The 21,702-nt window shown below is 44.0% G+C and overlaps 3 protein-coding genes across 4 annotated transcripts; 2 read left to right on the plus strand and 1 right to left on the minus strand.

Annotated features, from left to right (window-relative positions):
* Positions 1-427: 427 nt before the first annotated feature.
* Positions 428-7,394, plus strand: LOC136718382 (ras-related protein Rab-34). Of its 2 annotated transcripts, none has more exons than XM_066696089.1 (11): positions 428-653; positions 2,751-2,833; positions 4,042-4,133; positions 4,350-4,418; positions 5,003-5,104; positions 5,304-5,368; positions 5,472-5,523; positions 5,683-5,764; positions 5,870-5,960; positions 6,218-6,325; positions 6,555-7,394. In XM_066696089.1, exons 2-11 carry the CDS (start codon positions 2,780-2,782, stop codon positions 6,620-6,622), a joined length of 783 nt encoding a protein of 260 aa, XP_066552186.1. In that variant the 5' UTR covers positions 428-653; positions 2,751-2,779; the 3' UTR covers positions 6,623-7,394. The 2 variants fall into 2 exon arrangements, with proteins under 2 accessions (XP_066552186.1, XP_066552187.1); XM_066696090.1 differs by having other exon boundaries at positions 429-653; positions 4,353-4,418.
* Positions 7,395-7,488: 94 nt separating this feature from the next.
* Positions 7,489-14,164, minus strand: LOC136718386 (adenine phosphoribosyltransferase). Its single transcript, XM_066696093.1, has 6 exons — positions 14,037-14,164; positions 11,800-11,994; positions 10,754-10,847; positions 10,325-10,471; positions 9,084-9,179; positions 7,489-8,513 (listed from the first exon to the last, which is right to left on the minus strand). The coding sequence occupies exons 2-6, from the start codon at positions 11,920-11,922 to the stop codon at positions 8,362-8,364; spliced, it is 612 nt and encodes a 203-aa protein (XP_066552190.1). The 5' UTR covers positions 11,923-11,994; positions 14,037-14,164; the 3' UTR covers positions 7,489-8,361.
* Positions 14,165-17,296: 3,132 nt separating this feature from the next.
* On the plus strand, positions 17,297-21,018 carry proca1 (protein interacting with cyclin A1). Its single transcript, XM_066695679.1, has 4 exons — positions 17,297-17,915; positions 18,555-18,687; positions 19,057-19,191; positions 19,750-21,018. Exons 1-4 carry the CDS (start codon positions 17,339-17,341, stop codon positions 20,618-20,620), a joined length of 1,716 nt encoding a protein of 571 aa, XP_066551776.1. The 5' UTR covers positions 17,297-17,338; the 3' UTR covers positions 20,621-21,018.
* The last annotated feature ends 684 nt before the right edge of the window (positions 21,019-21,702 follow it).

Below are 21,702 nucleotides of genomic sequence, written 5' to 3' on the forward strand. Positions count from 1 at the left end.
TAACGATTTGCAAATTTGTATAGGCAAGCACATTATTATGATTTATGTGTTTATTTATTTATGTATTAGCAGACGCCTTTCTCTAGGGAGACTTACAAAATATAAGAGCAATACAAAGTGCAATAATACAGTGCAATTCAAGGCATAATACATAATATTGTAGCTTCATATGCACAGTAGATAGCACTTGTGGAGTTGATACAAAATGAAGTTGTTGCGTGCTGTCGGTGTGTGGCCGCTCCAGCGATGGCGCCGCTGCTTTTTCACGAAGTCCACACGCAGCGGGGGGACGGGGAGCAGCGCTGGGATGTTTTCCAGCGTGAAGTCAGGCAGGTTGTATTCCTGCAGCGCAGGTCTGCGCAGCTCTGCACGGCTCTGCGCCGCTCCTCCAATGAGATCGCAGAGACTGTGCAGATCTGCGCCCAACTGCGAAACCTGCGCAACAAGAAGGCGCCCTGAGCCTGAGTCACTGTCTCGCTAATCGGAGACATCTGTCTGCAGCCCGGCAGCACCGAGGTCTGCGCCCAGGACGGGAGTCGGACACACGGGGATCCCCGGGCTGTACTTTGCGCGCAGACGGCAGTGAAAGCGACGCCTAACAACTGGCCGCGTTTGCGCCTGAGTGACGGAAGACGAGCCCGTGTCGTGTCGAGGTATGTAGCTGGCATGCGGCTGTAATAGCGCCAGTGCTGTGTGCGCCGTCTCAGAGCAGCTTTCTCTGCTTCTTTGATTCTGCGCATTTTATGACCGTTAGTTTGTATGATGGAAAGACAGTTCGGTGCGTTTGTTGTAAGTCTGCGCTCGCAGTAGCGGTCGTTGATCTAGAAGGTGGTGCTCTCAGTCTTTCGCCCAGCGTGTAATGGGATTTTCCATGGGATTTGGGGGGAAAAGTCGTATTTTCTTGATTTGGACACTGGGGTTTGTAGCGGGTCGAGGCTGCGCGTCGCTGGAAACTGTAACTGTTTGAACTGGGACGCGTTCTGAGTCTGCGCTGCGTTCCGAAGCAGACGCTCGCCGCTCGGTTGCCCTCCTGTTGCGCAGATTTGCGCAGTTGTGTTCGTGTCTGTGCGGCTCCACCAGTGGGATGGACGGGCTTCTGCAGATCTGCGCAGAACTGCGGAAATCTGTGCTGCAAGAACGCAAACCTTTATTCTTTGTTCTGAGGTTTACTAGACAAACGGATTACAAGAGATTAGTCACAGCCAGACGATTGTAGTTTAATCCTTCCCTTGAAGAACCCCAAGTGTTATTTTTTAAGTGAAAATAAATGCATTTCTTATTGATAATAAACATATATGCATAATTACATCAACAACAATATTACAACTTAAACAGAAACATTGATATTGGCATTAAGTAACCTGCTATAGATTTAACCTAAATACATAGTAAAGTGTATTATTATTTACTGTTTAGTGTTCAGATACTCAATACTGAACACCAGGGGATGTGCCTGACTTCCACCCACTCTGAGTGCTGTTACAACACTGTTGACTGCAGTGTGTAAACTGTGAATTTCTTCAACAAGGCGCGGAAATGTAGTTTTTCATATTTTTCTTTTTACTGTGCTCGGCTCTCTTCTTGCAAAATAAAGACGACTTTGGTTTGATTGTACAAATCGATCCTACATGCAGGCAGAACATGTGGAGAGATTTGATCACTTGTGCACTTGAACTTACAGTGAACCCAATCAAATTGAGAACACAGGCAGCTCGGAAGAGCCCTGTCCATCCAGTGATGGACAGGTGTGACGCCCCATCAACTTGGGTTGCTCACACTCCTCATACTGGACTTTTGATGTCATTGCATTAGCCTATATCCAATGTTATTTGGTTAAAACTCCATTCTGAAATGTGCCGTTTCCCTGTTGTGGTGGTGAATGAAAGAGAACAGTGTGCTCCTCTTCTATGCCTGTGTTTCGTTAGAAGTTATTAATTGAAAACAGCATCCTGTCTGGTCTTGACTGTAAGGCCCATGTCGATTCTCAGAGGGCGGCCCGAGCGACATATTGACACATGCTGCACAGTTGCTAAGTGGCCAGGAATGGGCTGCGTTGCCAGAGACTCTGCTTTTTCAACAGAGAGGGAAAGGCAGTAAACAGTGCTGTGGTGCTAACTCTAGGCTGTAAACGTCATTGTTAGTCATTTCAGCATTTACTCTGGCTGGCCTCCAACTGGCAAAGCCAAACGAGGGGGAGTTATGGGTCACGGCACTGGAGCCGGAGATATGTGTGCAACGTTACCAAAACTATTTGGACAACAGGCAAAATACAAAAGACGTGTTTATGTGTTCAATTGGTTGTAGGTCCACTCTTGGCCATAGCAATTGCAGCAATCGTTTTGATAGACGGCCAGAGGGATACTGTGCCATTCCTCCCTGCAGTGTGGAGAAGTTTCTAGCACAGTCAGAGAAGTTGTTCTCGCTGCTCCAGTTAATCCCAGAAGTGTTCTATGATGTTGAGGGTCAGCCATGTAAAATGCCAACAGCGTTGAGCAGCTGTGTTACAACCTCCGCTTTGAGACAGGCTGGTTTACCATCATGATAGATTGCCAGGTCTACAGGAAACTAAATGTCAAGCACAGGGGAACACACAACCACCCAGGGGAATTGTTTTTTCACTGTTTTTTGAGAGTTGCTGAGGTTAATAGACCACGGTGGCATGTCTGAGTTATAGTTATAGAATGGATCTTTCAAAACAGTCATCTTTTACCTTGTCACTGACTTCACTTCCCCTTCATGTCCCCTGACAGTCTCCGTGTCTCGACCCAGTGTGTCCAATATGAGTGTCCTGCCTCCAGTCAGAAGGGACCGCGTGATTCCTCAGCTTCCTCAGGTAATAATTCACTAACTCGCTCACCCAGACTTTTTATTAGAGTGGCACCGCTTGGTGGTATAGGCTCTCAGAAGTTACACCTGGCTGGTAAAAAGGAAACATCCTTGTAAGTATATAGGGAAGCAGATAAGTCAGTCTGTTACTGTTCTACTCAATCTGTTCAGAAAAATCCATAACACGCCTTACTTGTCCTCATTACAGTCCTGTCCCTTAGCTTTGGCTTATTTCTTGACATAAAAAAGGTTTCTTTTTGATAAAATAACAAATCGGGAAGAAAAACCAATCCCCCCGTTGTACTGAGGGACCCATTGTGTTGCTGTACTTTGGGGCACTTCAGTGTCAGTCTGTGAACTTCATTCCCATGATAGCCAAAGAAAATGAAAAAGAAAAAAAACACATAACTTTGCCCCATGATCTGTCAGCATTTTAATCCAGTCTGAGTTTTGTTGTACATTTCCACAGCGGGTATTCAATTAAGTGAAAATTAATGCCCAGAAATCCCCCCCACCTTGATATAGTACTTTGATGTTCTGCTGCTGGAATGCATTCAAACGCAGGAGAGAGTAGACGTGTCTAGCCCAGACTTGCAGATCTGCTTAGCTTGCCTTCATAACCACCGAGGCCACATTCTGTCTCCTCCAGCACCGTCAGACCCCACTGCTCAGCACCCAGACGGGCACCCCGAGACACTTCTCTCTGTGTGGGTGCCCATAGGCATGCTGAGATCGGCGCGAATGTGGCTGCTGGGGGCCCAGGCTAGAGCAGTGCGGACTGGGCCTGGGTCCTGTGGTTTTGTCTCCCATGGTGCATGTTCTGTGTTCCAAGCCTGCTCTTAGCTGAGAACATCAGATAATCCAACACCCACTTCAGCCTTAAGGGGGCCACTGGTGTAATTGGCTGAAACCTACAGTGCCATTGATCATTTTGGCCAATTGTCACTTATTTCCTAGTAGATTACATGTAAAATAATGTTGTCCCCTGTTTGAGTCCCAGGAGAAGTGATATATTTAAGTAAAGGTGATCGTGTCTGATGGCTCTTAGTGATTGTAGATTCCTTGGAAACCTGGGAAAACTGGAAGCTGCTGTTGAGCTCCTGCTTGATTTTGTAAGCTTGGGCAGGGAGAGGGACACCATGACCTGTGGGTTTAATATGCCATTAGATGCATTAAAGACTACAATAGCTGCTCTCTGTACCTGTGTCTGTCCAGTGTTTCTCCAAGGAGGCCGCCCTACACACCAAGGACAGCTTCGACGGCAAAGTGAAGACCGCCTGTCAGGAGCAGCGAACCGGGACAGTGGGGTGAGGGCCTGGCCTGTGATTTCACACCCTCTGTTTCACTTGGGAATGTTAAATATTTGCTGAATTAAATATTATTTGTTGAAGAAAACCTGTGTATTTTATCTTGGATAATGGTATCTGGCGAAGTCTACAAAAACTAACTGTAACATATTTTGTTGTATAGAACACTCTGCCATGAAGTGTGTCTGTCTGTCTTTCTCACCCTGCCTCTCTCAGCAGGTTTAAGATTTCTAAGGTCATTGTAGTGGGAGACCTGGCTGTGGGAAAAACCTGCTTGATTAACAGGTAAGTGAAGTTAACGGGCTTTAATGTTTAATGTTGCTAAGGGCACCGATGTCTGGCTCCGGTACAAAGGGCAATATTCTAGTACGTGTGTTAATGCTGATTGGATCTGCATGCCGTTTGGCATAAAAATTGAAAAACAAAATCTTTACCTGCTGAAATGACTAAGCTAACCTGAGGATCACCAGGTCTTAGCACTAAGTGAGTGAGTTAATCAATGCAGCCTTTCCTGGAGCTGGTAATATGCTTTCCTATCATTAGCACCCCTGCTACCTGGATTGCTAGATTACTGCCTCTGGTTCCTTGTTGAATCCGGTCACTGTTGGCAACATGGCTCAGCAGCGAACTGGGATTCAAAAGCCATGGATGGATGGGGAATTCCACTGTAAAAAAACAATAGGAGCAAGTCACAGGGAGGGAAAAGGCCACCCATTCCAGCAGATGTGTATATATTGTGCACCATTTGCCTACACATGGAAGTGACTATATTACAGAGCATGGTGGATTGTGGCTGACCCAGTATATTAGGGTCTATGGCTCGGCTGTGTTTAAAAGCAAACTGTTTTGTGTGTAACGTTTGGTTTCAGGTTCTGCAAGGACGCCTTTGACAAGAACTACAAGGCCACCATCGGGGTGGACTTCGAGATGGAGCGGTTTGAGGTCCTGGGGGTGCCCTTCAGTCTCCAGCTGTAAGTCTGTTCTCTGAAGGAATAATAATCACCCTACAGCTCTTGCACGGTGTGTTGTGGGGTCTGGGAATGTGCAGAATGATGTTTGGATTCGGGCTAGAACATCAGATCTGCTGTGTCTTATTACCGCTCAGTGGAACATGCTTTGACTTGAGACCACCTGTGTATTTGGAACTGACTACTCTGCACTCTCTGACAGGTGGGACACTGCCGGGCAGGAGCGATTCAAGTGCATTGCCTCCACCTACTACAGAGGGGCGCAAGGTACCTTTACAATGCTCTTTTGGCTATCAAAGACATAGATGAATACATTACAACGAAAGAGTTATAATAATAAGCTGATGACCTGTCTATGGTTCCCTTCCAGCGATCATAATAGTGTTTGACCTGAATGACATCGCCTCCCTGGAGCATGCCAAGTACGTACAAGCCAAGCTTTCTCCCCAGGTGGAAGGGTTTACCGGACCAGATAATTAGCATAAACGCTCATTATTACACTTCGCTTGCTGTAGTTACTAAATCTGTGCATCCTTCCGTGTCTGGACTATCCAGGAATGTTACTGTCGTTGCTTTTTCAGGCAGTGGCTCGAAGATGCTATGAAAGAGAACGATCCCACATCTGTGTTGCTCTTTCTCGTGGGAACCAAAAAAGACCTAAGTGTAAGCGTCACCCCCTGCCTCTGTCACACGATTCAGGTTCTTACAAACCAGACAGACTTAAGTTCGTGGTTAAAGTTCATGGTTTTCTCCCGCCCCCCCCTCCAGTCTCCAGCTCAGTATTCGCTGATGGAAGAGGATGCCATCAAAACGGCCAAGGAGATTAATGCGGAGTACTGGGCCGTGTCTGCCCTGACAGGTAGGCTTTATACCATTATATAGTAAGTTTAGGACAGTTTTAGGTAAAAAGTAAATGAAATACTGTGCATTGCTTTTCTAACTACCGTCAAGTGCAAAAATGTCCATGTCACTTTTATTCCGCTTTTCTAAATCTTGCTGGATTTGAACCTGTAAACCTTTGCAGCTGATTTCTCGTAAAGGGACAGGACCACGTAGCTTTGTCCACTGCCCCTGTGTGATGCACTTTTCCGTGGATCTGGCTTGTTCCCATCACAGGGGAGAACGTGACGGAGTTCTTCTTCCGCGTGGCGTCCCTGACCTTTGAGGCCAACGTGCTGGCCGAGCTGGAGAAGACGGGGGCCCGGCGGATCGGCGATGTCGTCCGTGAGTGTTGCTCCCATCGGCCAGACTGATGCGTGTATCTTGTTTTGTTTTTTCACACACCACCTAGTTCTCTTCTTTATATACCCCTGCATTATTTTTGAATCTGTAATCATTTCTGGATTGTTATGAGGGCCAGCAGAAGAAGATATTTTCCTTTTTGTACCTACCTCAAAATATTCAAAGAAACTTCAGGGTAAAATGCTAAGCATTTTCATAATTTCTCCCACAGGGATAACCAGCAATTCCAATAACGTGTACACAACCTCCAAGAAAAAACAGCCCAACTGCTGCCACTGAAGATGTTGCACAGTGGCTTGATGTTTTTGCACTAAACTGAAAAGGTACCAAAGAAACTGTGTGGCAGACCTACCAAGAATAACTGCACAGGGAATAAACAGCCAGTCAACTCTCTGCTCCTCAAAAGACACACCAGTCAGAAAATCCAATAGTCTGTGCTTTGACGAGTCCGTAGAAATCAATACAATTGTTTCAGCTGGTCCTGAAAGTTGCGCATGAAAATCTTAGCAATGGGTGTATAGATCTCTACTTTAGTGGGTGAACAGTGTTTTGTGTTTTAGACGGCCCATTGTGTCTAAAAGGTAGAAGTACAGTAATGTGTGCAATATGAACTAACTACTGGTTGTGTATGGTGCAAATAGGACAATCACATCGTATATAAACGTCAAAGAAAATGCCTAGTGATTTGTAGGTGAATTGTATTCACTGTGAACAGAGGAAAATACTTGTCAAGTTATTTTGTTGTTCTTTAGTTTTTTGTTTTGTGAATGGAGTGCTACATATAATACTATAATTTCCACGACTGCCCCTGTTCTAACCTCCGATTTACTTCCTGAAGCATCAGGTTACCAAGCCAAGAGAAAACTAAGGTACTCTGGATGAATTATTTAGTATTTTTAGACACCTCCTCAGATTTGCATTAACATAAAACTTTACATTTTAAAACTGGTGTTCTGTTTTTATGCTCAGTGTCCTGATTGCAGATTTGTTGTGTTTTTATGTCTGAAAGGTCTCCTTGTTTTTATATGGATAATAAAGTGTTTCAAAACCATGTCTCACACTTGCTTCTAACGTCTGTATATATTATCATGAGCTCGGAGACCTTTTATCTTTAAATATGACCCAAATGAAACAGTTTTCAACCATTTATGCAAATATTTTTTTATTAAGAGATTCAAATTTTGATTCCATACATCAATAGCAGAAAAATCTTAAAAAAAAAAAAAAAAAAAGAAAGCTAAAGATAATTGAATGCATATTAAAGTTATGATCTTGCTGGCTGTGCTTGAGTATTAAGAAGGCACTATTTCTGGTTATAGTCTGCTTGTAACTGGAAGAAATCAATAACTTCATTAGTGAAAGGTTACAAGTTGTTGCATTTGTATCACCGTCTGTCAATCCACTGGGGGGTGCTGTTCTCTTAAGATACTCTGATCGCCTTTATCAGTTCAAAACAGGGTTTCTTGTGGCACAATTAATTTGGCAATAGAATAATTAATTATCCTAGTTGTATATCTTACCTGTTTTCTAAATACTAAGAACACATGCTGCCTGATGGTTTATTAAAACTAGCACAGTCACTTATTCAAGTCAAGGAAATCTACTCTGAAGTTTGATATCGGACTGAATTGACCAAAAAAATCTGAATTGCAAATTTCCACGTTTGTTGCAAATTGGTTATTTTAAGCTGACCTATAAAAGCAGCTGGATTGAGGCTGTCCTGTACCAGGGTCCAACCCCGTTCCTAAAGGGTTGTATTGGAGGACAACCAGGGTAAAAGAGCACCCCCTTGTGTCTTTACAGTGGCAGTAGCCTCTCTGAAGCCATTCCTTTACGAATTATGGGTTTGATACAACTGTGTGATTTAAAATAAATGATCCACTAAATATTGTCTCAAAGACACCAGGGCATAACTTTCAGCAGCCCAAAGCCCCAAATAACTACCCTACAACTGAATGGCTACAGATATCCCAGTGCAGCATGTGTGTGTGTGTGTGTGTGTGTGTGTGTGTTGGGGTTCAGATGATCGGGTTTTCGAACGCCTCGAAGGACTGCAGGTAGTGCTGATCAATCTGAGACTGCAGCTGCTCGGGAACACACTGGGAGTACTTGTATTGCTTCTTGATCCACTTCCCGCCCTCAGTATTCTCAATGGCAACCGCAGCCACCCCTGAAATAAGCAAAAGAAGCCCACCTCAATATGAATATAAATGTTTTTAGTGGCATTAATTATAAAAACAAAACCTAGAATTGTATATTTTTTTAGTGTGTTTGTGAATTGTCTTGGACAAAGGCATCAATTATTATATTATCTTCTGGTTAGACTCCAAATGAGCTGTTACTTCACTGGTTTCCTTAATTAGGCCTTTGATTAGCATTAGTCTAATCTAATTTAATATGTCGACAATACTTAATCAAAAAAAGTGTGATAAAGAAAACAATTAATTCAATTAAGGGGACAATTAGGCAAAGGGAATGCAAAGTAGAAGCAATGGGTTCGGGGTTTTGGCAAGGCTTGTCATTTTTTCTTTCTATATTTAATTGAAATGTTATCTTCTCCCTGTAATTAAACACTGGCAGTGGAATTAATTGGTTGGGAAATAGTGCACGTGTCAGAGAGACACTCTTCGTGTGCGGCCTGCTGCCGGTGGTTTCCAGTTCAAGCGGCAGATCCCAGAGTGCTCTTCAAGTGTATGGAGTTATAATAAAGAGATATGAAAGAACGAGGTGTGCCACTCACCTGCCACGGTAGCTCCCTGTTCCTCCACCATTTTAATTGCTGCCCTCATGGTGCCCCCAGTCTCAATCCACTGGTCCACCAACAACACACGCAGCCCTGCAGACACAGTGAAGGACAGTCACTCTTTTACTGGGCCCTGCATTGTCAATGCGCAGTAGCTCTACAAGGTTCTGTGGTCATAAATTCATATCCAATTTTAAATTTAGTTAAACTGAATGTTGTCGCTTTACTACCTTTCACAGCAATAACATGCTTGTATTGCTATGCATCCATTATATATTATGTGTTTGTAGTATGTCATTTAATCTAATTTTGATCAATAATGTCCATGTTGGATTATTATTACTGTCCGCTTCCATACTTATCACTGCCAAATTACTGAGCTCACTGTAGTTTCTTTATTGAAGTGCACAAACTGCGGCAACAAAAGACCGCTCCAATAAAACATACTCTGTCTCTGAAGTAGTCGGTTAATGGCAAGCTGTCACTCTGCCAGCTCTGAGAGGAATGTTTGAACCTCTTCTTTCACAAGACGACATTCAGGAGTCTTCAGTCGAAAAAAAACAGAAATGAAAGCCGGTGACCTGAAAAGGCTGGGCTAACGCCATTGTCCACAAGCCCCATCTTTCTCTCGGTTTGGAAATTCGCCTCCTCTTAGACGCTCGCTGGATTAACACGGCTTCATTTGTGTTCCCATCTGGAACCCTCCCAAAGCGGCCCTGGTACTAGGGAATGGCTCTTAATGTTAAATGAAGAGTTTGCATTCTGTACACAACAGAGATCTGTGCTCTGAAGACGCTCTGAAGACGTTCTAAAGACGTCCTGGCCTGTGTCCCCGCTGTGCTCCATCAGAGCAGCACATCCGTCACAATTCCCTGCTTTCCTGCTTGCACTCCTCTATGCAGACTACACTCTGTGATCCATCTCTTCACTGCAAACCTCTAAACTGTTAGCTACAGCCCTGGTGCTACTTCACACTGCCCACTGTGGAAGAACAAATCACCTTTTCTCAGCCCAGCGCATAAAATCTATAAGTGTCATGCCAGTACAAGCAGAGGAGAAGAAACCATCAACATTAGCAGATCTCCAGCTACGCTTCCACCTGGCCTCTCTCTCTGTATTGCAGGGGAACCAGTATAAGCGCAAACAGCGAGTATTTAATATGAACAGTGGGCTGTAAATGGTTACAGAAGTCCATCCCGCTGTCTGAATGGGAATTGGCAAGGCTGACAGTGGGATACCTGGCTTCAACACATCAACTCGTACTTCCATCAGCTTCTCCCGGCCGGAATAGTCACTGTAGGCCTGGGTTTGGGTCTCCACACACAGGTGACCTGCTTTACGGATGGTCAGGAAGCCTTTCCCCAGACTGGTGGCCACTGCAGAACCTGCCAACAAAAAAAATCAGATCATGTTGTCCAGGAAATGTACTGCTGTTGATCTGTGCTCCTCCTTGGCCTGTTGTCTAAGGGTTCCACAACATAAATTTAGTGTCTTCTTTCCATTCTTATATTTCCTGAACTGGCAGCAGTCACTGTGATATTAATAGACCACTTTGTGTTTTGATATTGCATCCAGGCTCTTGCAAACACTTCTGTACCCACCACTCAGACACATAGCAGCACGGATTTGTTTTATTTCACTTTCTCTAGCTTTTTAACATCTTTTACCTAGAATAAATCCCATGGCGTCAATGCCAGCCACCAGGTCAATTGAATCATTGCAGAATGGATGGAGGAGGTCTCTTACACAGTCTGCCAAAGCCTAGCAGGGAGAGAGGAGAGAAGAGAGAGAGAGGGAGGGAGAGATACAGTAACCAGAACCCAGTCCCTGCAGGATACTATATACTAACAGCACTCTGCCAAAACCCATGAACCTCTTTGCATTTTCTTTCTCCTGGCTGTGGTGTGGATGTCAAACAGAGGCCAATATGGGGTAGATGTACTAAAGCATTGGGCATGTTTAAGAGTCTAAATTTGTCACTAACGACTGGGAAATATCAGGTGACGTACTAAACTAGAGCAATTGCCGTTGCGTGATTTAAAGAACCGCTTTTTCTTCGTGATTAAGCCATTGATGGCTATATAATTCTGGGAGTTTCTGCCAAAAGCCGCAAAAATGGGGAGGGATTGTGCAAATGAGGTGTAGCATTTATTACAATTAGATGTAAAGCTGCCCGGCTTAGCAACACTTACAATTGCGTCAGTTTGTCCAGAACTGTGGAAAGCATGCTTTAAACTGTCGCAATCGGCAACCCGCTCAAAAGGAAATGCACTTGCAAGGTGTGCGTAATGTTTTTTTTGAGAAGGATGTATCATTTCCAGCCCCCACCCCTAAAAGCAAGCTAGAGCCTTAAAAAATGTCACATTTCAGGTTTCCCCGACATGTTGTAAGCAATAGTCTGTACACACATGCCTTTAAAACCTCCCGTTAATTCTGAGCAAATATATAAAAATACAACACACCGATCCTGTGGATGTCCAGGTGATTTGTGGTTCAAATTTTAAAATCACAAATGGTCTAGTAAAGCATCAGACCAGGACCCCTTTATTTTAACAACAGTCAAATATGAAACCAGCTGACAAAACAGGCTGTGGACATTGCCAGCTAAAAGTAGCAGACCAGTTTTAAATTCAGCTGCCGCTAGTTATTCATCGCAAAAGCTCCAGCAATGCTTCTCAAATAAAGACCACACACTGTGCACGGCTATCCATACCTGGTGGTTGCAGTAGAGCCTCGATGGGTCCAGCCAGGAACATTTTGGTCCCTTGGTGTTTGGAGCCATGAGAGACAGGTACCATCCTCTCTTGCGCTGCTGCGGGACATCCCACACTTGCATTTTCCAGGGAGCGCTGATCCAAACTGCCAGGCACAGGCACAGGCACACAGACGGGCAGGGCTGTAAGGCTATCTGCAAAGGAAGGTCCAAAATGATCATATTCCTTAGAGGCATGTCCATGTGACTGAGTTGACATCTGATAAAGCATGCTGCCCTTCATCATCTTTGAACCAAGGACTCTGTATTACAGCACTACTGCCACTCAGGCGTCTGGTACAGGTTTCCAGTCGTACTCACTGGTTGCGTGTGTGTCTAGACAGGGACATGACAGGGCAGGGGTTACAGAACTGTACAATAAGAAATAAATATTCAGGTGTTCAGAAATTGGCTAATGTACATATACAATACAATACAAGCAGTATAAATGTGTATGCATTTGAACCCCCTCCCCCATCAGATCGAAAATAAATGGGAACTTGTCTTATGTTGAATTATAGGCTTATGTGTTTTAATGGAGAAAAAAGTCTGGTATTATTTAACATGTGCAATTGTTGACGCATATGTTGTTCATGTTGGTGTAGGCATTGTCACATGTGTTTAAATCATACATTTTGAAGTAAATCAACCCACTGATAAAATACATTATCAGTGAAATCAAGAAGAGACGAAAGCACAGAGCTTGGTGTTAGTACATGGTTTGTGATTAACAGACCAAGTGCAGATCAGTTCATGGTTAAACCAGAAGAGCTCAAGTTTAAACCGCAGGAGTCCCAACGCGCAAAATCTGGAAGAAAAAACGTGGTCTTGTACCAGCTGCGTGTAAAAGAGCGACCAAAGCCATGAAAAATCACCTTTAATAATTAAAATCATCAGGTGCAAAGGGTGCTCTTGTGTTAGAAGCTCGTTTAATGTCATTGCATTAAATAACTTACATCGTTTTAAACTTGATTACTCATTAACAGCCTGGAGAGCGTTAAAGTGTGAGCTGATGATTATTTTTAAATAAATCAATGTAATGGTCATTTGTGGTGACTTTGGACTCTCTTTTGCAAGCAGTGTGCGGACAGGATCTTTCCTCATAACATTGTATTTTCACAAACCTTTCCAAGCACGTATTTTGAAAAATAGTATTTGTATTACAGATAAGACATTTCTAAATGCAGTCCTTGTTGTAATATACAGCCACATGAGTCATGCTATGAGCTGATATAATTACAGCAAAGAGCAGAACTATATCAGCGGTTAACCCAGTATAAAGGACTGTGTGCCAGAAATATACGGCGTGTGTATTTCAAACCTAGTGAATTACAGAGCCCAAAAAGTGTGCCTTAGGTCTGTGTGAAAATGGAGAGTAGACAGGTATGGCCGCCTCTTGCTGACTTGGGGTACAAAAGCCTGTTGAACTGCTATTGGTGGGGATGTAACCAATCAAATGACACCTTGATTAGAGGTGGTCGTGAATCCACCAATTGGGCTTGAGCTTTTAGAGAAGGGGCGGGACCGGAAATCTCGGTGCCGCTGCGCCCTGTCACTCAATAGGAAAATATGTCTTTTCACAGCGCTGTGCAGAGAAAAAGCCTTTAGTTTAGACACACAGCTTCTTGTGTCCTGTGTGTGATATGTTTTATAGTACGAATCTATGTAGTATTTGGATCGGATGTTTCTTTTAATTTTTCCTAATAGTAATTTGAAAACAGCGCATGTAAATGATTGTAACATCTTCATGGAGAGTTCAACCTCCCTACCAGAAAACTGCCATACTCCCCACTAACAGAGCTAACAGAGGTTTTTATCTTGTGTACAATCTGAATGTCACCAGTGAACCCAATTACCCATCATATTAGACCTCTCCGACTCCAACTAACTGGATACCGGAGCCTAAACCCCCAACTCAGGCAATTCACAGTGCCTGTCCGCTGAAGGTACAATCTCTCTCCCTCAGGGGTGCGAGTTTCTCTACTCAGTTAGCTGCAGTGGTGAGAATGCCCCGCAGTTAGATAATGGCTCACATGATGTTCAAATATTGATGCTTGGTCTAATTAAATTACAATCAACACATTAGAAATGCACAAATACCATTTTTAACTAAAAAGCAGAATAAAGGATGGGAGTATTCCACTTGCGGAAAAGCGACTTCAATGCAATGTTAAAAGAGAACAAATAAATGTACTTACATTCTCTGCTCAGCTTCAGAAAGCAAAACTTGTCAGTTTGAGAGACAATGAACGGATGAGGTCTACCCAGCTGTCCTTTGGACTGCTATTTATTAACTACAGTGGCATGCCAAGCTGCAGGGCCCCCCTCCAAATGCCAGCTCCAGCGTTTGGGATGGTTATTCAGTCTTCCGCCCTCTTATGTCCTCTGCACTTTACTGGCTGCAGACCCAAACTAGGCTACAATGATTAACACTGTAGTTCAAGGGATGCACAGCTCTGATCCTGCAGGGACACAGTCTAGCATGCATTCTAGGTCTCCCTGATCCATAGCCATCTGAAGAACTGGGAAATTAAGGTAAAGTAGCCCAATTTAGCCAAATCTAGAGAAGGGTACTAAGGAGCTCAGGTGGAAATATAAACCATACAGCATAGTGGCTCGGCAGGATTGTATTTGAGTGCACTGCCTAGGTCTATGTTCAAACGACAGTCGTCCTCCAAAACCAAGTGCTGCCAAAATCTAGCAGGTGACTTTTACACCGGAGGTATACACTATCAATCAATCAATCATTTTATTAATTTGATAGGACAACAGACTGAGCAGAAGATAGATCTCTAGGGGTCCATGGCTTAAGGCCTATATATAGGCTTAATGGTTGCCTCCCCTCCAGGCAATAAAGAGCACAGGAAGGCACTATTGACTCCATTCCCTTTCCATGCAAGTCTTTGCTTGAACTAATCCCAAATTGCATATGTAATCTTCGACAGCAGGTTTAATCAAGTAATGAACTTTAACTTCTTATTTGCTTAATATTTCCAGCTCTGGAACAGCTGGAGACTGGAGTCGGCAAATTCTTTAGGAACACAAAGCAATAACAATGGTATAGTTCAGCAAATGATTCATTCAGTTTCAACAGCTGAGAGGACCTATAGGCAGAGCAGCAGGAAAGCAAGAAAGGACACTGGAATAGGACCAACTGGGTGTAATAGAAAAGAAAAGACTGATATTAAAATGATGAAGACAAGTTTTAATATATATTCAGACACAAATGAAACTTTCACTTTTCCAGGATAATTAATATGATTTGGAACATTTTGATTTTTCTTTTCTAAATGCAAAGTAGGCTATACTACTGTACATAACATCAAACCTGGTCCTTAATCAGTCCACAGACTACCCAAGAAGAAATGTATCAATAAATAAGAAAGGAAAGCTTGACTGATGGACTGTGTCTATGCTTCCCACTCTCCATTCCCCAAACACGCTCTGGGCCCTCCGCTATGGTTCGAGTGAACTCAGATAACCCCTGAGCTCCGATTCCCCAGAGAAAAGAGAACAATGGCATTTAAAGTGACACCACCTGGACCCAGCAACACCACAGATTTCCTCAAAGGTAAAAGCTGATCGAAAACCTGAAAGTATGTTTATACTGTAAAAGTCTCCGGGATTTATTTATTTGTTTATTGTAAGCAACCTGAAAGACAAAAACACACAAAATTCCTTAAGTAACGGGTATCAGTGTGGTGTAGTGGTTAGGGCTCTGGCCTCTGGGCTCTGGAGCAGAGGGTCCTGGGTTTAATCCTAAATTGGGGACACTGCTGTTGTACCCTGGAGCAAGGTACTGTACCTAGATTGCTCCAGTAAAAACCCAGATAAATGAGTAATTATATGTAAAAAGAATGTGACATATTGGATAAGGGTGTCTGCTAAGAAATATTATAATAACCCAGTGATAATAAATACAACTACAATGTAGTTACACGTTTTCTAGCAGAATGTAGACTAGTGTCCCCTCAGTTTAAGACAGAAAGCTTCCATGTGATTCATTTTGAGCACAAATAAACCCCAATGTAGAGGCGAGAGTGACCGCAGATTAGAAGTCACATGGTCCGATGGTGCGACAGACCCCCCGCACTGCACGCAAAGGCATTGTGCTGCTCTCTGGCTTGCGGGCATCTCTCCCTGCTGCACATCCACACAGATGACACCGGGGGTCAGTTCCCGCAGCTTTTCGGATGGCCTTTCACCTCTTCCGATTCAAGCTCAGATCGGAATAGAGACAAGGGATAGCTCCCCGACACTGCTGTTCACCCACATATGTAAAACAATGGGTAGGCTACAGCATAAAGAAAATAAGTGCATTAAAATTAAAATAAATCCAGGTAAACACCACATAAATCAACAGCAAAACATCAATAATAATAATAATAATAATAATAATAATAATAATAATAATAATAATAATAATAACAATAATATACTACTACCACTACTAATATTAATATGGGACCTTTATAGAGTGGACTAAAGCATTTCAAATTGGTCTACCATACATTTTAAAAAGCTAAAAAGCAGGTGCATGTGCAGGACGGGTTGTGTGGGTCTGTATGTGCGAACCAGCAGCACGGTCCTCCTGCATGCTCTGTGACCGTGTGTGCGCGCAGTGTTTTCAATGAGGAGAGTCCTTTGTTCCCAAATTTTTAAAGTGGGTCATTACCCATGGCCTTTGTGGAATTTTCTCATGCTAAGCATTATTTCAAACGGAAAGGACATAATAGCAGTAAGGGAAAACTGTCCGTAAGGAAACATGATAATAGCACTGCGCGCTGGCATTCAGCAAATCTCCCAAGGATGCCCAATCTGCTGGGTCCCTACAATCACCCCATCTCTGGTTACCATGGAAAGCGCCGCAGGAACCTCCCCCACGCATCGTCATCGGATCAGCCCGGGCCGGGACAGGGGGGACAGAGAGGTAACTGGCGGTCAAATCCCTAGAAAGCGTTCACAGCGTTTAACCCCTGCGCTGCTGGGGGGGAAGTATCTTTCCAATATTGTGTGCTTGTTTCCACATGTTAAATAGATGCCTTTTGGGAGATACTTGTCTTTGTGTGCATGCATGGTGGTGCATATTAGTTTCTCAGTATAAAATATGCCAGACAAAAGGAAAAAGGCCAGCTTTCTACTGGTTTCAGAAGGGGCTACCTATAATAGGTTTAATCTCTCCTCTTTTCAAATAGATTTGATGGGCACTTAGATTCGAAGTTGCCAACAGTCTCTGATCAAGAGCATTATGGCTGATCTGTTGAGAGTATTGTGCACTATTGTGATCAAACAGAAAAAGGAAGATCCCTCCTGGGAGTTGCAATCACGGCGTCTTGGAGGCGAGCAAATGGTTAATTGGCCGTCAAACCCCTCCCATTATTGTCAGTCAACGAATTAATTATCGCACCACCTTTGATGACGCTTTAAAAGGGAGCGATCGCGGCCGCCGGGGAAGCGGTGCTGTCTGCGGGCTGGTGGTGCTGAAAGTGCGGCTCCAGTCATGTGGTCCGTGTTCCTCGTCTTCCTGTCTTACCTGGACAGAAACCTCGCCCAGGGGGGGTTCATGAGCCCCTTTGTGGAGGTGGAGAAGGAGAGGAACGAGTTCTTCTACATGCTCAACAGCACCTTCTGCGCCAAGGGCTCCAGCCTCGACGGCAATGCTCTGCACCAGGTGTCGGACGGCATCGAGGAGGTGCGCTCGGTGCACGACCCCCACGGCAACCTGCTGGACTGCTCCGTCATCGACAACCAGATCGCGGTGAAGGCGTTCATGCATGTGTGCCGGCTGGGGCTGCGGGACCGGAGGGGCGGCGGGAAGCCCGAGCGGTCGGAGCGCAGCCTGGTGGATGTGGCCAGTGCCAAGTCCAACTGCCAGGCGTTTAGGAGGTCCAAGAAAGTCAAGGCACCCGAAAAGGCTCCCCCGGTTCCAGAAACACAGACTCCGGGGGAAGAAGGGAGAGAGGGCCCTGACACTGAGGAAGGCAGCCAAAATCTCCACAGGAGTAAGAGAGGCTTTACATACCCGGGCACTCTGTGGTGCGGGGCCGGCAACAGTGCGGATCACTATGACCAGCTGGGTAAGTCGCCCGGGTTTCCACTACATTTCTGCTAAAAGACAGACTGCATACAGGGTAGAGCGAACTGAGCTTGTGCTCTTGTCATATTGCACTGTATAGCTGTAGTTAATGTAGTATAAATGTATATATAGCCCAGTTCTGGGGAATGTAAGTCTGAGTTAATTACTTTTTTGGTCATGAACAAGTTAGAGCAAATGGATTTAGCTCAGTAGGTCTAGATTTATATGCTCATTGTGGAAAAAGTGTCGCATTGGTTGTGGGTCAAATTGTAATGTGAATGTGAACTATCCCTCTGTTACCGAAATTAACAATTGTATCGCTCCATAGTATAGGACTTTCAAGAAACAGGCAAATTATATAATGTTCCCAAACTTTCAAACAAAAAGGCTACATTCTCACATTCAATATATCTTCCCTAAATCTTTTATTATTCTTTATTTCTTAGCAGACGCACTTATCCAAGACGACTTACAAAACATACAAACATACATGCATACACATCCATATCAACGATGTATACAATGGATTCCTGTACAAATGTGTATATGGTCCTGTTTATTTTTCTAAGCATTCAAATGCTATACACACACACACACACACACACACACATGCAAACCTGAACCCTTTAACATCCAACAGGTGAATTCGCTGAAACCGACAAGTGCTGCCGAGTGCATGACCACTGCCCTTACGTCATCCACCCCTGGGCATCCAAGTACGGGTACAGGAACTACCGCTGGCACACGATCTGCCACTGCGAGTGCGACAACGCGTGAGTACCGGCCTGCAGGGCACCGGCGCGCAAAGACAGCGCACCCAGCGCCGTGACGGAGTCCACTCATGCCGTGCTTCTGAGCCCTGGTGCTGCACGACCCCCTACTCTGCTGGTTTTTGTTCCAGCCCAGCTATTAATTAAATATTACATTTTAAACTATCCCTATTTTACACTGCGATAGAGCAATATATAGAAACCACGTTTTTTTAAGCACGCAGATATGACATTGAACTTTCATATTGATTGTTTTAAAAGAGAGGCTGTTTTAGTCTGACTGGTCAGGCTCCAGTTTATAAACGAGCTCGGGGGTGTAGTTATAAGGTCTGACACTTTTGATGGAACTGTGCGTCTTATCCTTTCCTGCAGGCTGAAGGAGTGTCTGAGCAATGTCAATGACACAGCTTCCCGGGTGGTCGGCCAGGCCTTCTTCAATGTGATAGAGGTGCCCTGCTTTGAGTTCACATACGAAGAGCAGTGTGTGGAGCGGCTGTGGTATGGATGGTAAGTATTCATAAAACCACTACTTGGATAATATCTAGACTGGAATAGCAGTGTATATCTTAAACCAGTGATTCTCAACCCTGGTCCTGGAGGACTCCCTACCCTGCTGGTTTTTGTTCCAACTTAGCTCTCAATTACTTAATTTAACCCTTAATTTAAGAAATAAGTTCCTAAATAAGAGCCTTTTAATTATTTTAAACAGTAGGGGGTTTAAGTTAAGTATAAAATTGAATAAGGATCTTACTAAGGAACCCATTTTTATCAGTTACACAAATTAATAAGTCAAATGTAAGCAAAATATTACTTCAATTAAGGGTTACATTAAGTAATTCAGAGCTCAGTTGGAACAAGACCCAACAGGGTAGGGGGTCCTCCAGGACTTAGAAGATAGAAGTATGACTCCAAGCTCCACATTTTGTATTATGCATAAGGAATAATATAAAATGTGAAGCTTGGAGTCATACTTCTATCTTCTAAGTCCTGGAGGACCCCCTACCCTGTTATATAGGCAATCATTTAAAGGTTCCTTTCCTTCGTCTCTCCCCTCTCTCTCCCAAGGTGTAAAAAGTATGAAACGGTGCCCATTGCAGTGGCAAGAGAATCAATCCCTTATGACTTTGGGGGGATTGATGTTATCGATGAACTAACTGTAGCTCCGCCATTGAAAAAACAAGACGAGAAGGATGAAAGCAAGGAGGGAGAGCCAGTTCAGCCATCGGCTTCCAGCGCCCAGGCCACAACTCCAGAGCAGCCGTCGCTTGGCAATGTGGTGACCGCAGCAGAGGACTTCATTAAAGTGCTGGCGACGGTCTCCTCCTCACAGTCCAGCTCCTCCGAGGGAGCCAAGGAGGACACGCAGAGCGCCGACAAGAAGAAGAAGAAGAAAAACGATAAGAACAAGAAGAAGAAGAAGAAGAAGGGGAAGGGGAAGAAGAAGGGGAAGGGGAAGGGGAAAGGACGGAGGAGAAAGCAAAGAATCAACATCGTCTCCAAAGCGGAAGAACCCGTGGCCATTACACCCAGCAGCAGCAGCAGCAACCGGGCCGAAGAAAGACCCGAGAAGGACGTTTTCGTGGAAGACATTGGTAAATTTGACCATGGGGTGAAATTCGCCAATGTGGACAATATGCACAATTTCATGGACAGCGTGTTGGACCTGGGAGGCAAAGAAGATCCTTTCAATGACGTCATGAAAGACGAGCCGGTCCGAGAGAGTAGCAGCACCAGCACGCTGTCCCCTGCTAAAACGGAAGCCACGGAGATAGTCCATCAGGTGGAAGAAAATGGAAAGGGATCTCCCACAGTGTCACCCAGTAAACCCACTTCCAGACCTTTAAAAACCAAAAGACCAAGGTCCAAAGGAAGAAAAGGAAAGAAGAGGAGAAAATTATCTCCTAGCACAACCTCCTCACCTGCTTTTGTATTCTAGTGTCATAGTTTAAGTAGGGGAACCAAGAGCGCATGACGCCCAACAGTGGCCGAACCAGCTCTTAACTGGGGAAACATACAGTGCAAAAGCCAATTCCTTCTAGTTTGTTAAACTACATATACATCAGATTGCAATGAAAAGCATCGCATGCAGATTGAGCTCGACACGACTGATTTTGCTGCCTTCTTTGAAAGCCGTTTGATGGACTGTACGCCTCGCTGTTGATCGTACATTCAAGGAGAGCAGAGAGAGGCTTGACGCGTGACGAGTGACCCTGTTTGCGATCAAGTTTGAGTGATAAAACGATCTTGTTGATTGGAAGTAATGCGAAGCTTGGCCTATTTAAACGTAAACCAAGTGTAATCTGAATAATAATTATAATAAACTTCTTACACATTTGTGGTTTTCTTTGCATGGATGTCAAATCAATACAGACAATTTAGGTTTTCAGTCCTTAGTTACTTCAGCTCATAGCAGGGGGGGAAATGCCAAGTTGTGCGAAAAGTGTATTCAATTTGAAAACACAATGCACTTCATTATACAGGACATAATCTTGTGGCCACACCACTTCGCTGCAGGCTTAATTCAGTGCCTGTTAATAACGCCACCTTAGTTTCTTTGGCGAGAGATTATATCGTTCATTTAACATTCCAGCGTTATTTACCATTTTATTCTTTGTTTAGTTAAGAGACTTTGACCACGAATCATGCCATGTCTGTCAGTAATACGAGGGGGATATTCCTAATGAGGGATAATCCTCTTCTTCTTTATGGCACTCGATTCCCTCGTGTTAATAGTGTACGGTTACTCCTGGCACAGGAAGAAAAAAATCACACTGAAGCCACTCCGCTATAAATCCCAGATCACCTGACCTTCATACGTTTCGTGGCATCAGATAATAAATTAATCCACTTCTAATAGTGGAAGCAAACTACTACATTCATAGAACAAAAGTTATTTATTTTATGCTTTACTTTATGATTAAGGACACATTGTTGGGATTCTAGAAGAACAGTGTGGGATAGTTAGGACAGACAGTATTCTGCACACAACTTGCACTCAGTATACCACACAGTATTAAA

The sequence above is a fragment of the Amia ocellicauda genome, chromosome 22, assembly GCF_036373705.1.
Source record: "Amia ocellicauda isolate fAmiCal2 chromosome 22, fAmiCal2.hap1, whole genome shotgun sequence".
Classification (NCBI taxonomy): Eukaryota; Metazoa; Chordata; class Actinopteri; order Amiiformes; family Amiidae; genus Amia; species Amia ocellicauda.